Source organism: Theobroma cacao, chromosome 5, assembly GCF_000208745.1.
Source record: "Theobroma cacao cultivar B97-61/B2 chromosome 5, Criollo_cocoa_genome_V2, whole genome shotgun sequence".
Lineage (NCBI taxonomy): Eukaryota > Viridiplantae > Streptophyta > Magnoliopsida > Malvales > Malvaceae > Theobroma > Theobroma cacao.
In genome coordinates, this window is record NC_030854.1 from 39,237,842 (window position 1) to 39,262,630 (window position 24,789).

General features: G+C 38.5%; 3 protein-coding genes and 1 long non-coding RNA gene across 6 annotated transcripts; 1 reads left to right on the plus strand and 3 right to left on the minus strand.

The window, feature by feature from the left end:
* On the minus strand, positions 7,170–8,866 carry LOC108662177. Its single transcript, XR_001927976.1, has 3 exons — positions 8,838–8,866; positions 8,553–8,626; positions 7,170–7,448 (listed from the first exon to the last, which is right to left on the minus strand). It is a non-coding gene; the product is annotated as an uncharacterized LOC108662177 (long non-coding RNA).
* On the plus strand, positions 11,377–13,200 carry LOC18600654 (germin-like protein subfamily 2 member 1). The gene is made up of 2 exons (XM_007031237.2): positions 11,377–11,850; positions 12,427–13,200. The coding sequence occupies exons 1-2, from the start codon at positions 11,742–11,744 to the stop codon at positions 12,969–12,971; spliced, it is 654 nt and encodes a 217-aa protein (XP_007031299.2). The 5' UTR covers positions 11,377–11,741; the 3' UTR covers positions 12,972–13,200.
* On the minus strand, positions 14,046–17,954 carry LOC18600655 (glutamate--tRNA ligase, cytoplasmic). 2 transcript variants are annotated; one of them, XM_007031238.2, is made up of 7 exons: positions 17,856–17,954; positions 17,539–17,712; positions 17,335–17,431; positions 17,054–17,207; positions 15,658–16,760; positions 15,072–15,539; positions 14,046–14,509 (listed from the first exon to the last, which is right to left on the minus strand). In XM_007031238.2, the coding sequence occupies exons 2-7, from the start codon at positions 17,691–17,693 to the stop codon at positions 14,291–14,293; spliced, it is 2,196 nt and encodes a 731-aa protein (XP_007031300.2). In that variant the 5' UTR covers positions 17,694–17,712; positions 17,856–17,954; the 3' UTR covers positions 14,046–14,290. The 2 variants fall into 2 exon arrangements, with proteins under 2 accessions (XP_007031300.2, XP_017977494.1); XM_018122005.1 differs by having other exon boundaries at positions 17,866–17,947.
* On the minus strand, positions 18,409–24,439 carry LOC18600656 (phytochrome A). 2 transcript variants are annotated; one of them, XM_007031239.2, is made up of 5 exons: positions 23,929–24,439; positions 21,127–23,179; positions 20,114–20,930; positions 19,203–19,493; positions 18,409–18,943 (listed from the first exon to the last, which is right to left on the minus strand). In XM_007031239.2, the coding sequence occupies exons 2-5, from the start codon at positions 23,171–23,173 to the stop codon at positions 18,733–18,735; spliced, it is 3,366 nt and encodes a 1,121-aa protein (XP_007031301.2). In that variant the 5' UTR covers positions 23,174–23,179; positions 23,929–24,439; the 3' UTR covers positions 18,409–18,732. The 2 variants fall into 2 exon arrangements, with proteins under 2 accessions (XP_007031301.2, XP_017977103.1); XM_018121614.1 differs by having other exon boundaries at positions 21,127–23,185.

Sequence of the window (24,789 nt, forward strand, 5' to 3'; positions counted from 1 at the left end):
ATTTTATAAAGAATTTATTCTTTTTATTCTATTTTTTCCCTTTTTCTTTTTTTCTTTTTCATGGGTCGGTCGCCGGAAAGGGAATCGGTATAACAAAACACCTATCTGGCGCACCACGTGGCCAGATCCAATTGTGGGATCTGGTCGAGAAGCACCAGATCCGGTGCTTCCTGTTGCTAGATCTGGCCGTTGAGTGCCAAATCTGGCTGAATCCTCCGTTTGAATCTTATCCGACCATATTCGGTCATAAAACCGTCGTCGTAGCCGCTTCTGTCGCCTTCGCCGTCGCAGTCGCCGTCATTTCCGCTGCCGTCGCCGTCGCCACTAACATCATCTCCAACGTTGGTGCCACTTAGAGAGAAAATGAGAGAGGAAAGAACATGAGAAGAGAGAGAAAGAAGAAGGGAAAATGAGAAGAAAAAAAAAATATATATATAGGTCTAAGGTTGTAATATTTTTAAGTGATAAGGGGCATTTTAGTATTATCATAATTCAGAGCTATTCCTATGGTCACGGAATAGCAAAAACCATGGGGAAGCTCAGGTTTAGCTATGCCTGAGTTTTACCCCTTTTGAGAAGAATAACTATTACTAGGTAATAGCTATTTTTTGTGATATTGCCATACCAAACGGAGGTAAGCTATTCCCTTGGGAATAGACAGGGAATAGCTTAGCTATTCCCTGTACCAAACGTGCAGTTAGGGTATCGGATATATAACTAATTTAGCGCAACAGGGTCTTACCTTATCATTTCTATTCTTTGCATTGTTCATTAATTAGAAAAGAAAGGTGTAAGTAAATAGACCCAAATCCATTCATTTCATCACATAACGTCTTTATTTTTCTAGTATTGCTTTACATTCTTGTTTCCAATATGAAATGTGGATTGCGATAGTTAACATGTTTAATTGAATATGAACTCCATCAATGATATCATCAAATTTGATCAGTAAAAATTTTATCAACAATTTGTTCGTAACTTCGAGAATAACATTAACGAAAACATTCTTTTGTTAAAGTCTTTGTTGATAAAACCCTATTAGTTTCTTGCAATCTGCTTCATGAAATAGCAATGAAACATTTCAATTGTTTAAAAATTAATAGCTAACTTCTCGCACTAGTAAACTCTAAATCACGGATGTTAATTTTGCAAATAGCTTTCTCATTTTAAAACAAAAAATAATGAGTTTAAAAAAGATGGGCACACTGCCAACAGTCACACTACGCCAATGTCCTTAAAAAGAAGGGCAAAGAATTGCCTCTTTCTGGAGGATTTCTTAGGTGCGAAGTTCAAAACGAATTTTCACCAAAGCGTCGGGATAAATTCGAACTCTAAACTTTAATACCCGTTAACTCAAATAATCGTTGTCAAAATATAATAAATAATAAAATAATTATGTAAATAATTATTATAAAAATAATGAAATGATTATTTTGAGTGATCCGATGATAGAATTTCACCTAAAAAAAAGGCAAAGAGTTGCCTCTTTCAGGTGGATTTCTTAGGTACGAAGTTCGAGATGAATTTTCACTAAAGCGTTAGGATAAATCCGAACTTCATACTCCAATATTCATTAACTCAAATAATCATTGTTTAAAATATACATTAGAAGAAAACTAAAGTTACATAATGTTGCATTTAAACTTAAATTAATATAGCTAGTTAATTAGCTTAAATAAATATCACTAAATAAAATTCATTTAACAATAAAAATAAATTAATTGTTTATTTGATAAACTATATAATTAAGTAAAATACTAATCAATAATGTTAATTAAAGAATATAGATTTAAATGGAAAACTATAAGAAAATAATAAATTAGAAATTAATTAAACCATGTTTAAGCGCGTTCATGTAGATATCATCGATAATTTTATTCTGTCATAGCATGCCACGTTTATCTTGTTAATGGGGCGGGAATTCTGATGATGGGATTTCCTCAAAGAACTCGTAGAGACGAGTCTTTCTCGAGATATCCCTAGGTGATGAAAACTTTGAGACTTCACCAAAGCGTTGGGATAGTGTACAAATGATTTTTCAATAAAAGATTACCGACCTCATCATTTAAAATTGGACAAATTGTAACATCATCTTACAATCGCACTATGTGCATCCGTGAAACCGAATAAAAAACTCAATCAATTGACATAATAAAGAATTAATTAATAAGCAAGGATTAAGAAAATATAGGAATAAAATTAAGGATAAGCTACAATAGGATAACTTAAGATTGAATGGTACTATTCGTGAAACGGGCGCCACAGAGGTGCTAACCATTCTCGGTGCGTAACCGCACTCCCGAATCCATATCTAAAAAATATGGACCAATTATTGTTCTTTCAATGGACCTAAAATTAATTTAAAACTTCGTCGATTAGCATTGAGTTAATAGGTGGCCAATCACACCTAAATAAAAAAGATTGGTGGCGACTCCTAGTTATATTATTTTCATCGATGTCTAGTGGTTGGGTTCTCGGACCTGACATGTTACGACACTCCTGATTTTGTTCTTCTCCTTCATTTGCATTTCCCCCAAAATTTCTAAACTTTGCTATCATGGGTTATCTTCCCCCTCTAGCCCAAGTTGTTTTGATTTATGGGCTTTTGCTCCATTCGAAAGTGCGTCGCTTCAACACCATAGACAATCATTCTCCAAAATGATAGCAGTATGTAATGGCAGAGAAAAAGTAAGCCCTAGTGTCACGAATTACATTTTTTTATCTAAGTATGAAATAGTCTGTGCGGTACTTGAGTGGACACTTTAGTCGATACTCAGCTATATCTGATCAAACATCAATAATAGTAATAATCAGATTAAGAGAATACACATCAAAATTACAAGACATAATGAATATGATATATGCAACTATTGAGTCATAAAAAGGAAAAATATTTTATTAATATGAAAATAATTACAAAGGGACCAAGACAAGCTATAGTTGAACCATAAGGGCAGCCCTAGATTATTCGTTACAAACATACCTTTACTAGTGAGGCAGCCCAACAATCCACCGATTGCTCACCCCTTATAAAGAGTTTACGAGATTTTACATGTATTCTACCAATAGCCATTATAACGCTTAAGATGAGGACATTCTTTTCATAAAGGGTCTTTCCCCTTAAAGACTTAACAAGTATTTTTAGAGATGTCACTACGAGCCATTACAATGTTTGAAAGAGGGACATTTTCCTTACAAGAACAAAGACTCAATCTCTTAGACAACTTTACCCTATCATAATTCGATACAAGGTGGGCTCACGATATCTTCCCCCACTCAATTTATCAACGTCCTCGTTGACTGGTTGGCTTGAAATTCTTCAATCTTTTGCTGAAAGTCACGGAGATCGGGTTCTTTTCTCCTAGGTGATTTCATCTGGCCCTAAACCTTCTAATATCACCAAGTACTTTTGTGTCGGTCGTCGGTTGATTATCGTCATCCTTTCTGCCAAAATCTCCTCCATTAGGAGCTGTGATGGTGGCTTGGTGCTGATGGCAGCTCTTGTGGCTCGACTCTTGTTTGTTTCTACTAGATCTACATGGAACGACTTCAAATTGCTGACGTGAAACACGAGTTGTACCTTCATCTACTTGGGTAGATCAATCTTGTAGGAAGTCCTTCTTACCTTGGCTATAATTGGTATTGGACTTTCATACTTTCATATTAATCTTTAATCTTTCTTCCTTAGAAATTGAAGTTGTTCAGGTACCAACTTCACCAACTCTAGATCTCCCATCTGAAAATGTTGCTCCCTTCGACCTTTAATTGCCCACTTCTTCATGTTGTTGGAGACTTTCTCTAAATAAGCTTTGGTGATTTTAGTGTTTTGTCTCCATTTTTTAGCAAAGTTGAACGCTCGTGGACTCTTCCCGCTATACGATTCTACTGAAGTATGAGGAAGTCTAGGTTATTGTTCGGTGATGACCTCGAAAGGGGTTCTATTGGTGGTTGAGCTTTTTTGTTAGTTGAAACATAGTTAAGTCACATCTAATAGGTTGGGCCAATTCTTCTAGTTCGCCTGTATAAAGTGTCATAGGTATTCTTTCAATAACCCATTGAAACGTTCTATCTAACCATCTGTTTGTGGGTGATAACTGAAAGATATGTTGAGTTCTTACCCCAATAGCTTGAACATCTCTTTTTACAAAAAGCCTATAAACTATGGATCTCCGTTGTTGATAATGCTCTTAGGAACACCCTAATATTTTACCACATGTTTAAAAATTGTGTGAGTCGTTTCTTCTGTGAAGCCAAACTTCTGCACTGGAATGAACGTCACATACTTGGAAAATCGGTCCACCACTACCAAGATCGCTGTCATATCTCCCACTTTAGGAAATCTTACAATAAAATCTAAAGAAATACTTTTTCATGTTTTGGTCGACACTAGTAGAGGTTTGAGCATTCTTGCCTATCTTTATCTATCTACTTTGTCTTGTTGGCAAATAAGGCACGTCTTTATATAATCCATCACATCCTGTCGCATATGAGGCCAATAGTAACCCTATTTTAATAGCGCAACGATCCACTGCCAACCTAGATGTCCTGCCTAAGGAGTGTCGTGACATTCTCGCATTAATTTTTACCTAAGCTATCCCGCTCTTGGAATAAATGTGCATGGTTTCTTTGTTAGTAGGAGTCCATTTTCCCCCTGAAAGTATTTCGACTTTCCACTCTTCACCAACTTCTTAATGGCCATTGCTTGGGGGTCTTAATTCAAATTTTCTTAATTAAATTACGGATATCTGTGGTCACTTTACTGGCTATTATTGGCGCGATCACTTTTAGAGCTGCGAATTCGACCTTCCTACTTAGGGTGTCTGCCACACAATTTGCTTTTTCAGCTTTATGCTCAAAGGAGAAATCAAACTCGGTTAAGAACTTTTTCTATCTTGCCTACTTAGCTATAAGTTTTGGTTGTGTGAGGAAGTTACTTACGGCTGCATTTTCGATCTTAACCACAAATTGTGATCTTAGCAAGTAATATCGCTAGGCCTGTAAATAGTGAATCACTGTAAGTAGTTCTTTTTTCTGTGTCGTGTATCTCTTCTTAGGTTCATTCAACTTTTGACTTACAAATGCAATTAGGTGTCTTTCTTGTAGCAACACTCCTTCAAAGGCAAAGTCTAATGCATTCGTCTGTATCTTGAAGGGCTTTGCAATATCGAAGAGTGATAAAACAGGATCCGTCATCATCGTGTCCTTTAAGCTTTTGAAAACTCCTTGGCGCTGCAATTTTTAGCTTTACTTTTATTTCTTTTTTAACAATTCTGTTAGTGTTACTGTCCTTCTTGAATATCCTTCCACGAATCTTCGATAATAATTGGTAAGCCCTAAGAAAGAACGAATCTTAGTTGTATTCTTAGGGGTGGCCTATTCTTTGATAGCCTTTACTTTCTACATGTCCATCTGAATGTGCCCTTGTTCAATTATGTGGTCAAGGAACCGGATTGGGGTTTGTGCGAATGCACATTTCTCTTTTTTCACATATAACCGATTGTTGAGTAGCCTTTGGAAGACTTGCCATAAGTGCAGTTGATGCTCTTCTAAGGTCGAACTATACACCACGATATCGTCTAAGTAGATACCACGAACTTATCCAAATAATCATGTAATACTTGATTCATCAGTGTGAAAAAGGTAACAATAGCATTGATTAATCGAAAAGGCATAACAAGAAATTCAAATGTGCCATACGGAGTTATGTAGGTGGTTTTCGGCTCATCTACCTTAGCCACTCTTACTTGATGGTATCTCGATCTCAAATCTAATTTGGAGAAGTACTTTGCACCACTTAGCTGATCAAAGAGATTTGTTATAAAAAGGATAGGACATTTATTTTTAACTATGACTTTATTCAAAGCCTGATAATCCACGTACAATCGTAAACTCTTATCCTGCTTCTTCTGAAAAAGTATTGGAGCTCTAAAAGGTGCTTTTGATGATCAGATAGATCCGGCTTGAATCAGCTTGTCTAATTATTTCCGTAGCTCCGTTAACTTTAAGGCAGCTATGCTATATGGCCATTTTACAAGTAGCTTGACTTCTAGAAGTAATTCTATCTCATGATCGACAGTTTGTCAAGGCGGTAAGACCTTTGATAGTTGTTCTGATATCATATCTTGAAATACTTTCAAAACCAGTTTCACTTCTTTGGGTATTGGATTTGTGTTATCTTCGTCTTTGTAGATAGGCATGGCCATGTAGGACGGTTCACCTTTTTTTATCCCCTTCTTAAACTATGTAGCTGATATAATTTTCTTCTCGCTTTTAGGTTGAATTGTAGCCGGTACCACATATAGTCGTTCTTAAAAAAACATTAAACAACTCGCAATAGGGAAAGGGATGGCTTGTACTTTTGTCATAAAATCCAAGCCTAAAACAAAATCAAAGTTATCTATAGTGGCTACAGTCAAGTTTATCTTCCCTTCCTAATAATCAATCTTAACTTTTACGTCTTTGGCATTTCCCATTATATTTGAAGCTGGTGAGTTAACTACTTTCATTTGTCCAAAGTCTTTCTCAACTTTAAGACCGTATCTCTTTGTCTCTCTTGGGATAATGAAGGTGTCTGAAGCCCCCGTATCGAGCATGATTTTAGTACTTTTCTCATTCAAAAACACCTTTACATACATTAGACCTCATTGGGGTTCTTTCTCCATCTTTTCTAATTGCGCTTGTAAGGCGCTAAGAAAACAAATAGAATCCATTAGTGCTAGCTCTTCCTCAGCTTTTTCGATTGTTGTGTGGAGTGAGGGTGTCTCAACATTGACAGTGCATATCGTACTGAGAGTTGCTCGGCAAGGACAGTCAGATACTTGATGAGGTTTCTTGCATATAAAATAAAATATTGGAGGTCGTGGCTTGAAGTTCCATGGCTCTTTTGTTCTCGGTTGGGGTGAGTCTCTAGCAGGTGGTCTCTTATCACCTCCCCCACTTGAGAGTCTGCTTATTCTTGAAAATTTTACTCTACTGTTTGAGCTAAAGCTACTGGTCTTAGATGGAGGGTCTTTCATTTTGTTAGAGTTTTCACTATAATCAGTAAGGCGCTTCGTAACTATCATTGCCAAAGTCACATCTGTCACGACCCAAATTTCGGGCCATGACCGGCGCATGGGCCCAATGGACATAGTCCACTAAGCCCAAGCAAGCTTACTATGTATCTTGCTCATTACTCCATCAAATATTGCTAAGTCACATTTTATAACTTTGGATCAAAATGGTGATGGACATTACCAACTCGTACTAGCGCTACTCATTTAAAATATACATACATTATCTACATCATGTATTCTATTAATTTACATTAAGTTTATCTATACATATCAAAAGGAGACTCGATGTCCAGCAAAAAAACTCGACGAACATACAGTTACTGAATGCCGAGACACCTACCAATAGTTGTGTCTGCAAAGGCACCTCGACCTAGTTACCAATTGCCTCGTAATCTGAAAACATGAAGTTGAAAATGGTGAGTATAAATCTAGTGAGTGAACAAGGAAGGGAACAAGCAATTGATAAGGAAGAATTTGGAAATCGTGATGCACTTGTTTTGAAAACAATGCAATTTGGTATAATTTCTTTCCCAAAACCCCTTTGTTTTGGACATTGATCAGTGGACTCTTAGTATTGCAAAGACCCATGCTCAATCATGAAGATAAGGGAGTGGAGGAAATTATATCAGAACCCGAGTAAGGTAGCAACGTGACAACACGTTTCTCACTGTAGAAAAAGGCATTCTCGGTTTGCATATGGTTTGGTTTTTGAAGCATATCTTCCACTACATGGGTTCAATTGACATGCTTGTTAGGTCATTAGAAAGCTAAGAGACAGGGCTAAGAATTTACTGTTTACCACTTTGCCCAGTTCTAATTGAAAAGTGGTCAAAATCCCTGTCAAAGTGATAGTACTGTACTACCACTGAGAATTTCTGGCGGCAGCGAGAATCCATTTTGCTGCAGCCAAATTCCTTATTGCAATGAACACCAATTTGACAATACTTAGCAACTTTCAATGTTCAACATGCAAGATTCACATATGCAAAATCATATACCATACTCATGAACTTTGATTTCATAAACATAGATGTATATATATAAATGCATAGATAAACACCAATATCAGTATAATCACACCCGGCTCATGTACATCCCCCCACATCGTGCACATAGCCGGCGTTATCATTTGCATCCCCCCACATCGTGCACAATTAGTGCCATCGTGTACATCCCCCCACATCATGCACACGGGCACTATCATTATCGATCTCCCACACCGCCATCATTACCGGCATGTGCATCCCCCAACATCGTGCACACCCACGGTTATAGTCATCATACACAATATCAACTATCATGCACAACATATATATATATCATCATAATGAAATGGTGCATGAATCAACAACAACCACATATCACAACATAAAACTATTTAGCAAAAGCTTGTTCCCAAGGCACTTGTTTGAAGATAAAATTGTATAAAATCATTCAAATGCTTTGTACAGTTTCATTCACATTCCCAAAACAAGTTTTGAGATGCAGTTCACTCACCGGTAATAGTTGAGCCTTTAGCCAACTCTAACCTCCCTAATGGTCCAATTGGGATAATAGAGCTTCGTTGGAACCTACCATCAAATTAACATCACCATAATGTCAATTCATACTTATAAACCCTAAAAGCTACCCCTTAGCTTGCTTTCAATTACCATTTTAAATGGCTATCTATTCCCATTATCCTAGTCACAATAGAGTCAATACACAATCTCAACAATAAACCCACAATTCAATTACTAAACATTATCAACACTTAAAACCCAATACTAATTTACTACTCACCTTGATAATTTAGTAACTTTGAATTTCTTTCCAACAATTCCCAAGCTATTATAAGGCTTTTTCTCTCTTTCTCTCTCTAAACACCTAGCTAGTGAGAGAAAGTATAGAAACAAGATTTTTCAAGGGTTTTAAAGAAAGAGAGTGGAAGAGCATAAGGATTTATGAAAAGGTGCACCAAAAGCATGAAAATTTAAGCTAATTTGAGAGAGGTTATAAAGCTTGATATCAAGCTTCCATGGAGGATGGAAGCAACGTGAAAAGGAGAAGAAGAAGAAAAAGGAGAAAAGCTGCTGGAAAAAATGTGAGAAGCTGCTAGAAGCAAGATGCTTATAGCCCAAGCTTATCCAATTCCCTTAGAAATTACGAAAATGCCCTTTTGCAAGTTAACTTATTTTTCTTCCATCCTTTATGCAATCTTTTTATTCTTTTGACACTGGGACAAGGTCCACAATGATCTAAATTACTCGTGTTTACGAAAACTTAAAATTTTGACTCGAGATGCAAAATAACCATTTTACCTTTTTTGTTTCCTTCCATTTTAACTTAGTCCTCCCATCACTCATTTAACTCCAATTTCTTTCTATTACCTTCTATTACCTTCTTGTACACATGTACAAATAAGGTATGAAGTTTGTACTCCAATGCGGTGTTCCCATAATATTAAATATTTACTTGCCCGCGTTATCTTTACTTAATAAAGATACGCGGCCCCATTAACGTCATTTTTCTCCAAAATTCTTTCATTCTTCTTCTCCCCCACTTAGATTGATCATATACTCCTTCTTCATGAAAATTTTTGACACTGAATAAAATATTAATAGTTTAATATTATTTTATTAATAAAATATTATTTTATTTAAAAAATTTCCTCTTACCTCCTCTTGTCTCCTTGGCACCTAAAATATCTTACTATGCCTATTTAGACCTTAAAATACTATAAAACCTTCTTCTGGAAGCTTTTTGGAGAAAATAACGAAACTACCTCTGATCCGTGTTATTACGTCTATGCGTAGTTATGAGCCTATAGGTGTTGAGGTCTCACAACATCATATACCTTTTATCGTTGTAACTTCGTCCTCACCCGTTGTTTTAGACCCTCGAGAAAATAGAACAATCTATCTTTTTTCAGTTATATTTCGGATATCTAACATAAAGTAGAAAAGTTCCTTACGAACTCCTGCACTGATCTTGTTTATGACAACTCTCGCAACTTCCGTTGCGCTATATACTCAACATTCTTATGAAAAAACTGGTTCTTCAATTCTTGCTTTAGATTCTCCCAAATATTGCTGCGACACTCACCATTAATGATTTTTTTTTAACGGCACTATAACTTCGCTTCCCTAGAAAGATATATTGAAGCCATCGCAACTTTGTCCTCCTCCGATTCCATGCGCATAACTCGAAAATATTGCTCCATATCAAAAAGGAAGTTCTTTAACTCCTTAGCATCTCTGAACCTTTCGTATCACTTGGGTTCTGACACTTTGGCTCATTTACCTCGATCTTCTGAATTTGCACTAGCATTACCTGCAATAATAACTAAAGGATTTACCTGAGCTTTCAATTCTCCAATCTCGCCTTGGAGAGTGCTCAACGCATCCCTGACCTCATCACTCAGGGTATTAATAATCTCAAACAGTTTCTACTAGATTGTCTCAATTTGTCTATTCGCTCACAAGGAACCATTTGAGCTTTTACTGCCCCCACCGCGGCCTCTGGTTCATCAATCCTCCAATGATCCTTTGGTGCACTCTGCGCGGTCACCATTTTTACTCTTTAGATCAACACATCTCCCCCGTGCTTTGATACTAACTGTCACAAGCTACGTTCCTTCACCTAAGTACTTGAATGGACACTTCCACTCAAGCCAGTCGATACTTGGCTATGTCTCATCAAACATCAATAATAGCAACAAATCGGACTAAGAGAATGCGCATCAAAATTATAGGGCATGCCGAATGCCATATATGCAACCATTAAGTCATAAAATGGAAAAATATTTTATTAATATGAAAATAATTACAAAGGGACCAAGACAAGCCATTTTCGGGTCATAAGGGAAACCTTAGATGATTTGCTACAAATATACCTTTACTAGTGAAGCAGCCCAACAATCCGTCGACTGCTCACCACTTATAAAGAGTTCACGAGATTTTATACGTATTCTACCAATAGCCATTACAACGCTTAAAATGAAGACATTCTTTTCCTAAAAGGTCATTTCCCTTAAAGACTTAACTAGTATTTCTAGATATGCTACCATGAGCTATTACAATGTTTGAAAGATGAACATTTCCCTTACAAGTACAAAAGATTCAATCTTTTAGACAACTCTATCATAGTCCGATACAAGATTAGCTCATGACACCCAACACAGAACAAAAATTTGTTTACGACTCTGGGATTGGGACTGACCAACCATGAAGCATGGTCCATGGCACGGTACCTAGTAAAAGTAAGCAATATTAGTATGTAAATCCTAAGGCAGAGTGAACGAGGATGAAATTGTGGTCATCAGGAATTATTAAATGATACGAGGGCATGTGATGGATTTAAACACAAGGGGCTGGGAAAGAGGTCAAAGAGCTCAAAATAGAAGCCACAGCCTGGCTGCTTGCGACGACTTTTCAGTTCTGCATATATTGGCAAATGCGAAGGCAAGGCAAGGCAAGGCATGCTTCGTGCTCTTCTTGCCACGGTCTCCGTCCATCAATTATCAAAACCCAAAACCGACCCACCAATTATAAATACGCTTCCCAACTTTTTCTCTCCTTCATCCATAGTCTTCAATCCTACCATAATTTCTCTTTATATCTCCTTTCTTAAGTCTTTCCTGACTGCCTCTTTTCATTCTCTTTCATTCAAACAACAGCAACATCCACTGTTTCGAAGAGGCAACCCATGGAGGCTTTCGTTGCGCTGTTTCTTACAACTTTTGCCTTGGTGTTGGGTGCCGCTGTTGCTGACCCCGACTTGCTTCAGGATATATGTGTTGCCGATCTCTCCTCTGGTACTGCACTAATGCTCCTCTATCTTTTCTTCTTGCCACTTGCCGTAATGATTAGCTTTTTATTACTGCTACTATCATTTCTACCTTTAAAATGTCAGCCAATTAAGTTTCAGCTATTCAAAGGAGAGTGGCTCAGCCAGAAAAAAAAAATAAATTACAAAGGCCTTGGAAAACGTTGCATGCTACCGCTAATTGCTATACTGTTTTTGGTAGCTGTTATTCAGTTTTCACTAGATCCACCTTTTTCTTTTGTTTTGTTTTTTTGATAAAAACTAACCCACTTCTCCAGCTGCACAATTGAAATGACGTATGTTGCTTCGATTGACAGCTTAATTGACCTCTTCACGAGCGGATTCTATTTGATCTCTGCTAGTCGCTAAGCCTCATGATGGTTCATCATGACCTCTTTTTCTACCAGAATCAAATTAACATGAAATCTTTGAAGAATTTTGCTTCAATATTTGGATGATTCCAACAAAAATATATGGGCTTGCAGTTACAGTATTAGTTATGTACTAGCTCGCTGATGCTTATTGTTATGTGCTTGTAAATACATATATGTGCCGACATAAACAGGAGTGAAAGTGAATGGATTCCCCTGCAAGAACCCCTCAAGCGTAGGAGCAGATGACTTCTTCTTTGCCGGTCTGGCCAAACCAGGCTTCACCAACAACACCATGGGGTCACTTGTCACAGGGGCCAATGTGGAAAAGATCCCAGGTCTCAATACCCTCGGTGTCTCCCTCTCTCGCATTGACTACGCCCCCGGTGGGCTCAACCCTCCCCACACCCACCCACGAGCAACCGAGGTAGTGTTCGTGCTGGAAGGGGAGCTGGAGGTTGGCTTCATAACCACATCCAACGTATTGATATCAAAGTCGATCAGGAAGGGTGAAATATTTGTGTTCCCTAAAGGATTGGTGCATTTCCAGAAGAACATTGGGATGATGCCTGCTTCTGTTATAGCTGCCTTCAATAGCCAGTTGCCCGGAACACAGTCCCTTGCTGCCACCCTATTTGCAGCCACGCCAACAGTGCCTGATGATATATTGAGCAAGGCATTCCAGATTGGTACAAAACAGGTTCAGAAAATTAAGTCCAGGTTAGCACCCAAAAAGTAGACTAAATTAAGCTTTGCTGTTGCTGCTGCTGTTGTTTAATAGTTGGAGAAGGAGAATTGGTGGGCAGTTTTTTATGTGAATCTCTTGTCTCAAGCAGGGGGAAAAAGAGTTATCATGTCTCAAACTCCAAGCTTTGTTTTCATTGTGAAAAGCCAATAAATATCGCAATAAATGGATTGTGTACACCCCTTCCATCATATGGGATAAAACCTTGGTGTAGTATTGTTTATGTTTAATAACGATTTATGAACAAATAAGTAAACAACACTCAAGATGCAAGGGTTAACATTGGGAAAGAATATAAATGTTTCATCAGCCCCATCTGTTGGTTTAATTTAATTGCAGCTTCTCTGGGGTTGCTGTGAACGTGATCAAAGAAAAACAAAAAAGATAAAAAGGCGTAGCTCAACTTCAAACATGTTATCTTAAAAGCACAAACTAATAAAATGATCCTAAAGTACTGATTAGTTTAAGACAATCATTAAAATACTGCATTTTTGGTAATTTCAAGGGCCCTGCTCCAGTTACTCTATTGGATTTGATTCTCTATTGGCGCCAGCTAAAAATGATGGGCATGGCATTATTGTATCCGATTTCCAGACTAATGAACAACCTGTATTGACAGTAGTAGACAAATCAGCAGGGCATGCCCATCATTTAATGTATGCAAACGTAAAAAATGTTGCCTAGAGGTGTGTGATCCTATTACCGTAAGCTTGAATTGAAATGGAAAGTGGCGTAATGCCTTTACGCCAACAGATGAGGGATTAGGAGTAGGATTTGTAGAATTGTATGAACCACCACGTAGTTTCTTGTTTGTCTGGTGATGTACCCAACTGTTTAATAGCAATTATGACATTTTTCGTTTGTTTTAACGCACCCATCTTTTCTCTATTTTCTGTTTTTAAACAAGACACTAACGGCCTAATACGGAATAACCAAAAGTGGCCACCAACCAACAACTGTAATCACGGTTAGAGTAATTATGACATTGTAACCAACACTTGCCATTGTTTTGGATTACTCTTAATAGTTGTCCAAAACAAATCAATGCCTTTGAATGTCACTCGAATAGAAACGAACCCACCCATGTTAATAGTTGTACCAGAAGAATTGAAAAAAAGAAAACACTTATGTTCATAATGACCATAAAACACGAACCAGAAAATGTTCCATCCACAATATTCATAAACTTGTAAACTTGCATGTCCAAATATCAGCCAGAGAGAGAGAGAGAGAATAGCAAGAGCTCATAATTTCTCCTCTAGTGTTTTTCTCCTCTAGTGTTTCAGGATCTGAATAAGATAGGGTAAAATTGCCTACTTCAACACACTTTGCTGCCTGCCATCAGGAATTGCGATCAAAACCACAGGCTTTGAAGGTCTAACAAAGGGAACATCACATCTGAAGTAGCCTTTCCTCTCCAGCTGCAATATCTCTCCTTGCTTTAAATTGCGCATGTTGGAATCTCCAACTGCTGCTATCTCCCTTTTCGTACATGGGTTTAGTACATCTAGGAAATCCTCTCCTTCTTCCAGCTGCATCCACAACAAATAAAAAAAAAAAGGAAACCCGTAAATCCTCATACTAAGCACCACGCACCTTGACCAAGTATCGAATTATCCTGGGACAACAATGAACTAAAATATATGATACTCCCTCCCATGGAGAAGCAGGGTGAAAAATCCTACAACACTGGGTTCAATTTCTAGCACATAATTCGTATTGCATAATTGTCAACAAATAACAATCAACATAACAATCATTCTGCAACATTTGCATATGATTTATGATGCAGCCATGTTCATTGCACATGTGACATTACAAACAGGTATACATGTACATTTGCATGCAGGCACAAACATAATCCTCGATTGATTTTGGCATAAAAAGGAAGAGAAACAGCCCTGAACTATGATTGATTTCCTGTTCAAGACAGGATGTTTTCTCTGTCAAATTGTATGAGTCGGTACTAATTTTAAATCTGCAGGAGCACATGGTGAACAGTATTCCACTATTTAGCTTGTGACAATTATTAATTTTGAACAAGGACAAAATTGAACCAAAAAGTATAGCTGTAAGTTAACAGTAAGAAGATACCTTCTTCTTTGTTATTAGATAGTCAAACTCCACTAATGAAAGGTTAACGAGTTCGCTTGTTTCTGCTAGCCATGTGAGCTTCAACTTTGTTGTCTTGACAGATCCTTCAAGATGCAAAATTCCTACTAACTGGGTGATGTTTCCATCCTGGTCCTTAATGATATCCTTCACGATGGCATTTCCCCAATCCATTAAGGTAACCTCCTCATCCACTGAGACGCACTCTGCATCAGCATAGTCTATCCATATCCTCCTTGTGTATGTAGTTGCCTTCTCTCCAGCACCATCATACTTTTTATGCCTTGGGATAATGCGAACAAATGGCTCATTAGGACCATTAGTTAAGGTCAACAACACGCGTCGTTCTTCAATAACTGCTGTATGTCTAGGACAAACAGGATCAATGATCTTCTTGTTAATAGTCCAAAGTTTGTCCCATTCCATAAGATTGAGATTTTTTGATGCTCCCTAAAACAAAAGGATGAAAAAAATTAATATTCATTGGAATCAAAGCTTATACTCCAAAGCAAACTATGGTACTCCAGAAAATTCATTTACACATTGTGAATGAATCATGCAAACTCACCTGTTCCAAAATAAATTGTATCAAGGCCTCTATTTTCAGACCTCGGCGAACAATTCCTTGGACAGTTGGGAAACGGGGATCATCCCATCCATCTACTTTACCGTTTTGCACAAACCAGAGCAGCTTACGCTTACTAAGAAGCGTATAGACCAAATTCAATCGACTAAACTCATATATGAGTACCTTGTGCATTCCCATATCCTCTTGAATCCTATAGTATTGAGCATTGCGATCGTGATACTCACTAGATCGGAGTGCATGTGTTATGCCTTCTTCAGCATCAACAAATGGACAAGCAAAATCATAAGTTGGGTATATCTTGTACTTGGATCCAATTCGATGGTGGGAAACTGGATTGCAGCGGTAGTACACTGGATCCCTTAGAGATTTGTTTGGATCTTGCATGTCTAACTTCCCACGAAGGCAGCACCGCAAGCCCCTTTCAGAGCCAGCAATCATTTCCTTCCACAACTTCAAATTCTCCTCCACACTGTTGTTCCTACATTTTGATTCAATGCCATCCATCCTTTCCTTCTGCATTTCCTCACGTGGCGTATCATCCACATAGGCTTTACCTTCCTGTATCAACTTTTCAGCCATCTCCATTAACTTTGGGAAGTAATCAGAAGTATAGGTGATCTTTTGATACTTGATACCCAAAGTCTCAACATCTTTTATAAGATTTTCTACAAATTCATTGCTTTCTTTGGTTGGATTTGTATCATCAAAGCGCAATATTACTTCACCTTGGTACCTTTGAGCAAAATACTGATTTAATAGGGCTGCTTTAGAGTGCCCTATGTGAAGATAACCGCTAGGTTCAGGAGCAAATCTCAACCGCACCTTCCCAATCTCAGCATCAGGAAGATCTACTTCAGCTGAAGGCCGGCTAGCAACTTTTGCCTTATCGGAAATATCCCCATTTACACTCTTTTGCTCTTTTTGTTTAGCTGCCACTGGCTTTCCCAAGCCTTTTTTGCCAACATAAAAAGCTGTGACTTGCTTTAAGGTATCACTATATTCTGCAGAAACAGAATTGTACCAGCGAACAAGGTTTGGGTACTTGTTTGACTTCCTCATGCTTTCCCATCTTAGCCCAGTTCCTACAGCGCATAGAATATTTGTTAGGTACGGATAGATGGAAAGCAGTGAGAGATTACATTGAGAAAAATGAAGTTATAGTATGATGGTATACAAGATGGAATCTTTTATGGGCTAGTCAACCAAAGAAAAAAAAAAGAAGGATAAGATATAAAAGCAGCAGGTCATTTTCCGTTGGTGGTCAGGGAATTAACAGAGATATAAGCTGCAAGGCATACGTGATAAAGGGGAAAAAGTTGGATGAACCAAATGGCATGGTGTAACACAACAAAAAGGATGAATTTTGAAAGTTTACCAGCAAGACCAGACCAGATAGATATGTCAGCAATGGAGAAATAATGAGAAACCAGAAAGGTACGCTTCTCCAAATATGTGTCCAGGAAACCGCAAGCATTCTCAAATTCAGAACCAAATGAAAGGATAGGAGCATACTCCAGCCACTCATCAATCTGGGTAACGGAAAGAAAATATATTACTATCAACTCAAACGAAGCTTTCTTTCTAATAAAAACTATATTTTCCATCAAGTCAAACGGAGCTTTCTTTCTAACAAAAAAGAGAAGAAAAAGAACATACTTGGGCGGCATGGAAAGCGTCGTGGCCGTAGAAATTACGAATGGTAGCAAGGCGACCGACGTAGCGGAGAATTACATTAGTTCCATGCAATTTGAGCCTATTTATTACACAAAGACAGAAGGGATTGAATTTATTTTTTTTATAAAAAAAAAACTAAACCGTAAAGTCGAAAATTAAAACTAAGAAGGAAAGCTAAAAGTATACCCGTTTGAGAAAGACAGAGTGGGAGAAGAAGAAGAAGAAGAAGAAGAGGAAGTCTGAATTGGTAAATCGATTCCAGCAATCTTAGCGGCAGCAATGACAGAGAGTGGAGGGCTATCGGGCGGAAATGAAAATTGTTTCGACCCCTGCTCCTCCATATTTAAGGAACGACAACACCTGCGATCAAGAAGGAAATTTTCTATTTATAGAGAGAAGAAAGGACTAATTGTTAAAACCAGTGGCGATCGGACAGGACAGGAAAAATGAATTCCCAAGTTAAGTTGATGGTTAGGTGAAGAGAAGAAACAAGGTTTGAATACCCAAATAAACCTGAGCTGCTGAGGCGCCGCCAGGAAAGAATAGTGTAAGAAGCAGAGCAGGGAGAGGAAATAAGAGACGAGGCTGGTTTTGGTAGTGGACTGGATATGCTTTTGGAGATTTAAAACATCCACACCCCATGTGAACTTCCTCTTTCAAGGCCCATTAGGCATTTGCCTGATTTGGACGTCAATGGTCATTGGTCAAAAACAGTGGCCTCTCCATTCGTTTGTTTTTCTTCTAGACTGCCAATTCCATGAGGAGAAAATTGAGAACGTCAACGTTTGCATGTGGTACCATTTGGTAATTGTGTCCACAACATGTTTTGGAAATTGACCTTGAAAACAATTTGTATTTTATAACCACAACTCACGTACTCTAACATTTGATTTAATAACCATAACTCATACACCCAAACATTTGATTCAAGTGTTTTTTATTATATCTTAGGATTGCAAATTCATATCAGCCCTTAAACTTAGCCTTCACCAGCTCAAAAAGCATAACTTAACAACCAACTCTCATTGCAGTCTACAGCTACAAGCTCACCCAGCATGAACACACAAAAATGACTCCAACCTATCGGATATCACTGAAACAATTACATGTTACAATTTCAGAGTACAACTTCAGCGCCCTCAATATGCAAGCAGTTGATTGCAACTACCCTTCTCACCCTTACTGCCCATTCAATCCCTTCATAACTGAAAACAAATCCTACACTCCCACTAACACAAAACTTATCCAAATACCTCTATCTGCAACTTCAAATGCAAATCAACAAATAAAAACCACATGCTGTGGCATGATACATTGCCAAACTCCAAATTTCTCCTTCACTGTACAAAACCATTGTTTCATTATTTCCAAGAATATCAGTTAGGTTCTGGACCTATTTGCTGCAGCTAGTTCGACGGTCACGATGAAAGTTGACCTGCCTGCTTCCCTTAAATACTGGATATCTCCATTCATGAGTTTTACCAACTTTCGGCTGATGAGCAAACTGATACCCTCCTCTGATGCATCTCCATCACTTCCAAACATTTGGCTCAGCAATGCTTCTGGCACTCCGCCACCTGCATGTGTTATCCTGCCCCCAAAATATATACAAAATCCTTTTACTTTGGCTGACTTCATAAAAGGAAGACTTCACTTGTGCCTAAAGCTAAGGCATATCACATAAATATACCAGCTACATATACTTACTATTGATGAATTAATAAGAAAAAAGGGGAACATGATGCACTTAATTTGGTGTGCAGGCACATTCTCCTTTTTTTTTTTTTAATGTAGATTTAGGACATCTCCAACTATCAGTATGAATGCATATTTTTGAAAGAAAGCAGTACCTGAGCTCCAAATGTGCAAGATGAACTGACTGTCCAAGTTGATCTTTGGTCAAGCTAGCTACAACAACAAGTTGGCCTCCATTTGGTGTAAAATTAACTGATATCAACAAGAAATCAGCCAAGACCTGTTGAAGTCTAACACTGTCTCCATACAAGGTCTCAGTCATGACCTCTTCTTCTGTATCATTGACTATGCGGATACCTTTCCCATTGCTCTTCATCATCACTTGACTAATAGAAGCAACCAATACCTCATGCAGGGTGAAGTCAATCATTTCAAGATCCAAGTAGCTATTAGAATTCAGAAAACAGAGAAGGGAAAAAGTTAAGAAAGTTAAGCACTAGACTATGAAAATCACACATCCAACGTACTGAGGGTTACACAACCAAGACTTATATAAACGGAGAGGCTTATCAAGAGAGCAGGACATGGTTATATAGTTAAAAATTTCAATTCTGACGGAGAACAAGATGAGAGAAACCATAGCAGAAGTTTAAGGAAATTGATGTCATTATGCATAAAGGATTTATGGTTCTCTAGGGAAGAGAGGGAAAAGATGTAGAGAAATTATGCATCAAGAAAGAGCAAGTCTAGAATATTAGAAAAGCCATTCATGTGGCTGGTGAACAAAGTTTGAAGAAACCCCTAATGTTTGGACTCAGAAAATATGCTATCACTATATGCTTGGGCTTAGCTCCAAAGAATACAAAGCCGCATTAATCCTGAAGCAACAAAATTCAGGCTACTAAATTGTATCAAGTTTAAGTTAATAGTTTCATGTAAAGCTTTGTAACACATAGTCTTATGTCTGACAGTAAGATAATGTTTCAAAAGTTTATGCTGCAGCTGTTTATTGCTGATATTAAAAAATAATAATAATAAGATCATGTTTTACAGGATGTTTTCATACCCGTCAATGATGCTATCAAGATCTGAATCATCAAGTATTTTGCTGAGCTGGCGCTGGCACAGGGTACTAGTCTGCAGAAGGCGTTTTTGTTCTGGTCCCAATTCTGTGCCCTCCATCATTTTCCTTGAAAAAATAATCCCAGAGAGAGGATTACGGATCTGCCTTTTCAGATAAGCTAATGCTTTCAATCTTTTCATGGCAGTTTGCTCTGATAATCGCTGGACATGAAGTGCTTGTTGTAGCTCATGGCTTGCCAGCTGCAAGAAACAAAAGACACCAGTGACAGCATCCTCTCTGTCCAATTTCTTATTTACACATAACAAGCATTCCACATACTTTCCACTGCGAGCAAAGAAACCAAAAGGAACCTTTTCAGGCTCATGACCAGTCATGGCATTATTAAGTACAACACCAAGATTGACAAAAGATTCTTGACTCTTGAGACGACAGCATGCAATGTGGGTCCCAAAAACCTCCCCCAACAGCATTTTATCTACCACTTCGTCTCGCTTCCACCCAGTTAACTTCGTCATAGCTGGATTCCACTCAGAGCACCAGCCAAATTCATCCATACCAAATATGGGAGGAATCAGTGGGTTTGGATTTTGTACAATTGCTTTGTAATCACCTTCAATCCGGGTGAATTTGTCCATGACAATCTTCTGACCAGTTATATCTTGTGCCACAAAACAAACCCCCACAACATTTTCGTGAAGATCCCTGTTTGCACAAGCATTGACAACTAAACTGATGGGGCCAGCCTCAATCCTTGACCCATGAGTTTTGATCTCAAATTGGATGTTCTTTTCTTCCTTGCCTGATCAGGAAAAGCTTTTTTAATGACATAAAAGGAAACTAGATGGAAACAGGGAAACAGAAAAAACAGCAAGAAGAAAGAACCTTTCACATTCAGCATTAATGTTAGTGAGCTAACATGCTGCAGAACTCATGTACATCAAAACACACTCAGTAAATCAACTTAATAAAATATGAAGAAATGGAATATTACATACCCTGCAATGCCAGTACTAACATTTGCTTGACAGTTTCAACAGAAGAATCTTCAACAAGTGAGAGTAAATGCTTTCCAATTGCTTTATCAACAGGAAGACCAGTCAACTCGGCAATTTTCATATTCCACCCATTAACCAAGCCATCAACATCAACAGCCAAAATTGGCACTGTCGCTGTTTCAATTAAACGAACCATCTCACTTGTCACTGCCTCCAGTTCTTGCATCCCTTCTATTTTGAGGTCACTGAGCTTTGAATGTATGGCACTAGTGTTAGTATCTGTGGTCTCAACATCTTTGAATGCATTCCTTAGAATAAGCTGCAAAGAATGGATTGCATCCATTTCATAGTCCTTCCATGGCATACTCCTTGTCTTGACAACTTGGAGGAAAGCCTTGAATGATGACCTTGGGTGCATCTTCCTGCCATCATCCTTCTCACCAGGTTCATGCTTTGCACCACCCCATCGAATTTCTGCAGCAGTATGGGACCGGAACCAGAAAAGCATATCCTTGAGGGTTATCCTCACAGCTGCCATTCCACATACTACATCACCAAGAGCCAATGCCCCTGGGAACCCAGCATCATACAAGCTATCAGTACTCAGACCTGTGGAATCCATATGATACTCAGAAAGCCATGATGCTATCTCATGCAGCTGGAAATCACTAGGAGTTACTCCTAGTTTCCATATTTTGTTCTTGTATAATAATGCAGCCCCATCACATTTCACCAAATCCATTATGTTTGGGCTTTGTGAGATAATGCCCATGGGTGCATCCCGCAAAAGCATATCACACAAAAGGGTCTGGGTACGCAGAATATTCTTCTCGATAATTTGATTTTCCAACTCTATCTCCTTATTGACATGGATGGCAAAGACTTGAGCTAGAAATTCACAGGCATACCTGAGGGGGAATGGAACAAACCTAGGAGTGGTGTTATGGCACACTACCAAACCCCACAGTCTCTTTCTTTTTTGCTGTGGCTGTGCAGAATCAGGGCCATCGCCCTCTTCATCTCCATCATTGACAATAACAGCCATAACCAGAGAAGCAATGGAATTCATGTTCTCCATATACTGTAAATGGCAGCTGTGTGGGGCCCTTAGGGTTGAACCACACAAGGTTAGGTCAAAAGCAAGCTTATCATCTTGAAATACTTTTACATGTTTTGCGCGGCAATCAACAATCATGCGGACTTTATTCTTCATAAACAAAAATCGAGCAGCCTGAGGGATATCAGTGGCTGGATAATGCAAACCTAAGTAAGGCTCTAGGCCTGGCTTTGTTATCTCAGAAACCACTTCCCCATGGTCGTCATCGTGAAATTTATAGGCCATCACCCTGTCATAACCAGTGAGTTCAAAAACCTCCTGCACCATTGTATCACAAAGCCTTTCCATGCTACCACTAGGCAGAGACTGCAAGCGAGTAATTGCTTTTGCCGCTAGCTTGTATGACTGCAAGGCCCCAGCAGCAGTCATGGGAACTTCATAGGGCTTCACAGGTTCAAAATCAATGATCAAGCTCCCTGTTACCCGATGGATTATTGCGTAAAAGGGCTTCCCAGAAGTCTTGCAATGGACCAAGATTGGATTCAAAAGAGAAACCTCCCCAATTCCTAGGGCCTTTAGCAATGCAGAGGAACTGGGGGCTGTGAAAATAGTTTTTATGTCAGTTCCAATGCCAAGAACTGGGTGGTCCCCAACACTTGGGACTGCATGACTAACCATGGTCAACATTTCAGGGGCATTCTCACTGTATGCTATGACCTTGTAAGTTTTCTCATCTAAGGCTAGCAAGCACCCAAAGGGTTGGATGAATTTGCCTTTCTGTATTTGATGGAGATAAGCTGTGGTAACCCTGTCTGACCTAGATTGCTGGTCTCCACTTGCACGCACTGAACTTGAATAGTCAAAGGAGCTACCGGACTCCTCAAAATTTGCATGGAGTTTTGCATCAACTGTGGTTTGAGCAATAATCCTGGCACTGTGCCTTGATCTCCCAGAGTTGCTAGATGAATGACTTGGCCTTGAAGAAGACATTTTCTCCTGGAACTTAATTATATAAGCAAAAGAAGAGATCTCCATGAATAACAACCACCAGGAAAGAACGCTAAACTATTGAAAGTAGAAACAGGTATTGACATTATTGTCACTGTTCCTGATCATGATCAGGATCAGGAACATTATCATAACAAGTTTATCAATAGAAATTGTAGCAGAGCCTGAAAATGCCAAAAATTCTAACACGTTTTATCACCAATTCATGAAAAGAAAACATAGAAGTCGAGAATATTGACATCTAAACCCCTAAATAATCCTGATTTTTCTATAGCATTACAGAAAGCAAGTTGCCCCGTCTGATTTTTTTTTTTTGAATTATTGTGAGAAAAGCTAGGATAGCACAAAATTTTAGAGAGTCGCAAACGAGCCCTATGAATGATTTTTGTTCAATAGAAATGATGTCCTCTTCCATCAATAACTGCAGCATATGAGCAGACCAATTACCCAAGTTCCAGACTTACGGTTGCTATAATATTCAGTAACCTTAATCATGATCATCCCCAACACCACCCCCCCTTCCCCCAAAAAAACAAAAGAAACGAAAAAAGTGGCTCAGCTAAAAGGAATCTCTCCCATCATAATTCATCAGACATGGTAGAGAGAAAGTAAGAGAACAAACTGGCTATTGCAAAACAATAATCCACATAGCTATTAAGCTGTAATAGTAGCGATTAATTCATTCAGTGATGAACGCACACTCTCATCAAACAAGAAAGGGTGTGTAAGGGGCTAACCTTTGTTGATACGAGCAGAGGAAGGAAAAGGGCAACTGCTATCTGTAACTGTGATGGGAAATAGAAGAGGTAGTTCGCAGAAGAGCTTGGAAATGAGAATCCCAAGCTCGGCCAGTAAACCCAGAATCCATCTCCAATCTCATTATAGAAGCAACGCACAAAAAAACTCGACCACCGCCTTGAAAGACTAGCACTTTACCATTACCAGCTAGCAGGGACCACCATGATAACATAAAATAACAATATAATAATTACACGAATTTCATGGTGGCATGGCAATTGGCATCCTCCAACACGAAGATATAATAAAATAAGCAGTATGGGTTTCCAAAACAAGGATAACAGTGGCAGTTACGTTATCATTGGCTTTCCATATTTGTTTATTGAATCAAGTCTTGTGGGTTGTGGCTTCATTTAATAAAAAAAATCTAGTTTCTATATTGGATCACTTGGTTGTTCCCCATAAACTATAGTACATAATAGTAAAAATCCACCAGTGGGAGATATGGAATGATGGAATTATCGTTTATGGATGATAATAAATATAAAATAAAATAAAGAAACTCGCAGAGAGGTACAGGAGGCGTGAGGCCGAGATGGGATCCAAGGAAAAGAGGAAGGTGTCTTCTGGTTAGCAACTAGTAGCAACGCAGAGGCAGCCCATGCCCAATTGTGCTTTTCCTTTGGGTGCCCATTTCCCTTTGCCTTAATCAAAACTGGACCTAATACCAACAAAAATATGCGTTACGGCATTCACGTGAGTTAGACAGAGTTTGGCCCATACCACAATCCAAACTAGAAACAAATACAAATGGTTGGTAGACTCGTTGCCTGTGTAGGGTCCACGCCCTATTTCCTTCC